This window comes from Nanorana parkeri, unplaced genomic scaffold, assembly GCF_000935625.1.
Source record: "Nanorana parkeri isolate BGI_ZX_2015 unplaced genomic scaffold, ASM93562v1 scaffold31, whole genome shotgun sequence".
Taxonomy (NCBI): domain Eukaryota; kingdom Metazoa; phylum Chordata; class Amphibia; order Anura; family Dicroglossidae; genus Nanorana; species Nanorana parkeri.
In genome coordinates this window covers 246,571-249,655 of record NW_017306299.1, presented here as the reverse complement: position 1 = coordinate 249,655, position 3,085 = coordinate 246,571, and the positions used below count along the sequence as shown (strand labels likewise).

The window sequence follows — 3,085 nt, the reverse complement described above, 5'->3', positions numbered from 1 at the left end:
TAGGAATACAAACAAACAATAAAGTAGAATTACAAATTTCAAGCAACGGAATGCAAATAAAAATCAAATGTACAAACAATAAGAAAGAAATAACACAGATTTAAGGAACACTCAGGGCCGAGTCACACTATGGCGGTGCGGTAACGCTCGGCAATGCACGTGTAATGCTTTGGTGCAATGCGGAGATGTTCATTGTGAATGATCCCCCAACAGCCCTTCATATGGACAGGTGCTGAAATGCTGCAGAATGAACGGCACCGCATCACACCACCGACGCATTACATGAGCTTGTGCATGGCGGTAAAGCGTGCAGTGACATGCGCGTTACAACAAAACCGTAGTGTGCATGGGCCCTTAGTGTTGTTTGTACATTTTATTGTCATTTGTGAACTTTTGCTCTAAATTATTTCTTCTTATTTATCTTTCTGTGGGAAAAAAAACCAAAACATAAAACAATGATTTGCTCATACAGAAGTCAGGGACAAGCCTCCAGGACCAGAGAAAGTCCCTGGACATCAGGCCCAGTGAGGACACAGGGGTTCAGCCTGTGTGTGTCCCCTGTAATAGGGTACAGAAGAGTTCGGCTTGTGGGTGTCCCCTGTAGTCAGGGACAGTTGTCACTCCCCCATTGGTTGTGTCAGTAGCAGGAGGCGGGAGCGCGCCCTCCGATAGTGACAGCTCGGAGAATTTAGGACGCGCCGCGCGTCCCGTTCTACTCGCTGCGCATGCGCACAGACGTGAGGTGACTGGCTGGCTGGCGGAGGTGACGTGCGCGTCCCCGTGTCAGGGAGCCGGAAGTCGGGACGTGGCCGGGGGAGGATGGCGGTGGTAAGCGGTGTAGAGAGGTTGGAGGTGTCCATAGACGGGCTGACACTGAGCCCCGACCAGGAGGAAGAGCCGCCACAGGGGGCGGGAGAAGTAGGAGAAGAGGACGAGGCCGGGCAGATCAGTATGGAGCAGCGGTGGGGGTTCAGCCTGGAGGAGCTCTTTTCACTGGCACTGAAATTCTTCAAAGGTGAGAGACACCTGGGGGGAGGGGCCCACTGCACTGCTGTGTGTACTGTGGGGGATCATCTCCATACACTGGGGGCCCCCCCATCATATCACTGTAAAGTGGGGCCCCCTCTACTGCTTTAGACTAAAGAGCCCCATATCTCCTTATACTATGGGGCCCTCATCTAATTATACATGTCATTTGACTACTATGGGGCCTCCCCTGAGCAGCCTTGCCTTGTAGGGCCCCATATCACATATAGTAGGGCCTCATGTCATCTAAGTGTGTTATTGAACCCCTTTACTGTGACCTTTTTATAAAGAGACTCCCGTTTCTTCTGACTGTGGGGGGCCCCTTTGCAATATTGGTCCCCATATCTGAGGATCCGGCGGGGTCCCCATATGAAGGGGATCCGGCGGTGGGGTCCCCATATGAAGGGGATCCGGCGGTGGGGTCCCCATATGAAGGGGATCCGGCGGTGGGGACCCTGTACTGCTTTGCACCATGGAACCCCATATCATATGACTGTGCCGTAGAATTCCTGTATGGCTTTCTTTACCGCTGTATTGCTTTCTGTACTATGTGGCCCATCTCATGTCATTACAGGTGGGGCCCCCTGTACTGCAGTGTGTACTATTGTCCCCTTCACCTTGGGCCCCATCAGTACTCCCTTCATGCCTTGCACACTGTACTGTGGGATCCTTGTACTGCTGTCAGAACTGTGTGGCCCGCTGGTGACATTTGTGCCATGGGGCCCCCAGTACTTTTCTATGTGCCTTGGGGCCCCGGAGGGCTGCGCTTTGTACTGTAGGGTTAGATTCTCCGGATGTCTCATGGACGATGGCGGCCTGTGCTATGTATGAGGATGTCACACGCTGATCGCTGTGACAACTCAGACTGAACAATGTTGGGTTTGGATGGCGGGATTGGAGCCGACTGGTTATCATTTCCTCTCCTCACCTCCTCTGGCTGCTATAGGACGCCTGCAGTGATGATCCTGCTGTACTCGTCTGACCGGCTGGGGTTCCGTTTTGTCCATTTGTAAGACATGTAATTGGAGCTTTTATCTCTGGTTCTTCCCTCGCTGCTCATCAACATGCTAATTAAGTTTTTTTCCATTTTCCTATACATGCCTTATGTGATGTCATCACCGGGTCTGTGTGCTTCTCTATACAATGCAGGCAGATCATGGCTGGTAGGAGGAGACGGCAGGGTGCTGTTCATAGCTTTATTAAAACATCACAGCCCCCTGCCTCAGTACTTCTCAAGAGTCCCCTCAGGCCTAATACAATTAGTGGGTGGGCTCATGGGAGGAGTTGTGCAAATTTCAAAATGCCTTAAGGGGTCAGTCTGGAGGAGTGGGCGTTCCTAGGCAGGTCGTATTTACATGTAGATTGCCCTAGGTAATGCCCATGTTCTATCAAAGTTTGTGACTGCATTGGAATATGTGACCGGCAAAAGGAGAAGAATTCCAACGTTTTCTCAGCTGTTCCAGGGCAGAACAGCTGAGAAAACGTTGGAATTCTTCTCCTTTTGCCGGTCACATATTCCACCGCCGAAAAAGTGGGCGTGATTAGGTTAAAATGTGTGACTACGTGACTGGTCACACATTCCAACCCAGTCACAATCTTTAATAGAACACCCACATGTGATGCTGAGCCTCCATGATTGGAAGAACAAAACGGGCGGGGCTAGGAACAGTCAGGCTTGGGAGGAAAGAGCTAGATACTGGATGTCTTCCAGCCAAGAAATTAGGAAGGCTCTATGTGACGTGGTGCAGCTCCTAATGCACAGTGTGCAGCAACATCAGAGTTCAGGAGAGGAGCCGGTACAACTGCAAGATTGAAGGGGAGGCTGCAGGTCGGATATGAGACTGAAGGGGAGGCTGCAGGTCGGATGTGAGACTGAAGGGGAGGTCGGATGTGAGACTGAAGGGGAGGTCGGATGTGAGACTGAAGGGGAGGTCGGATGGGAGACTGAAGGGGAGGTCGGATGGGAGACTGAAGGGGAGGTCGGATGGGAGACTGAAGGGGAGGTCGGATGGGAGACTGAAGGGGAGGTCGGATGGGAGACTGAAGGGGAGGTCGGATG

At 51.9% G+C, this 3,085-nt stretch overlaps 1 protein-coding gene across 2 annotated transcripts in view; it reads left to right on the top strand.

Moving 5' to 3' along the window:
• Positions 1-744: 744 nt before the first annotated feature.
• The window catches only part of ACBD3 (acyl-CoA binding domain containing 3), a 30,896-nt gene continuing 28,555 nt past the window's right edge, over positions 745-3,085 (top strand). For both annotated transcript variants that reach the window (XM_018568380.1, XM_018568372.1), the window contains exon 1: positions 745-1,015. In XM_018568380.1, the coding sequence (XP_018423882.1) occupies positions 820-1,015 (196 nt within the window). In that variant the 5' untranslated portion in view covers positions 745-819. The remainder of the gene's footprint in view (positions 1,016-3,085) is intronic.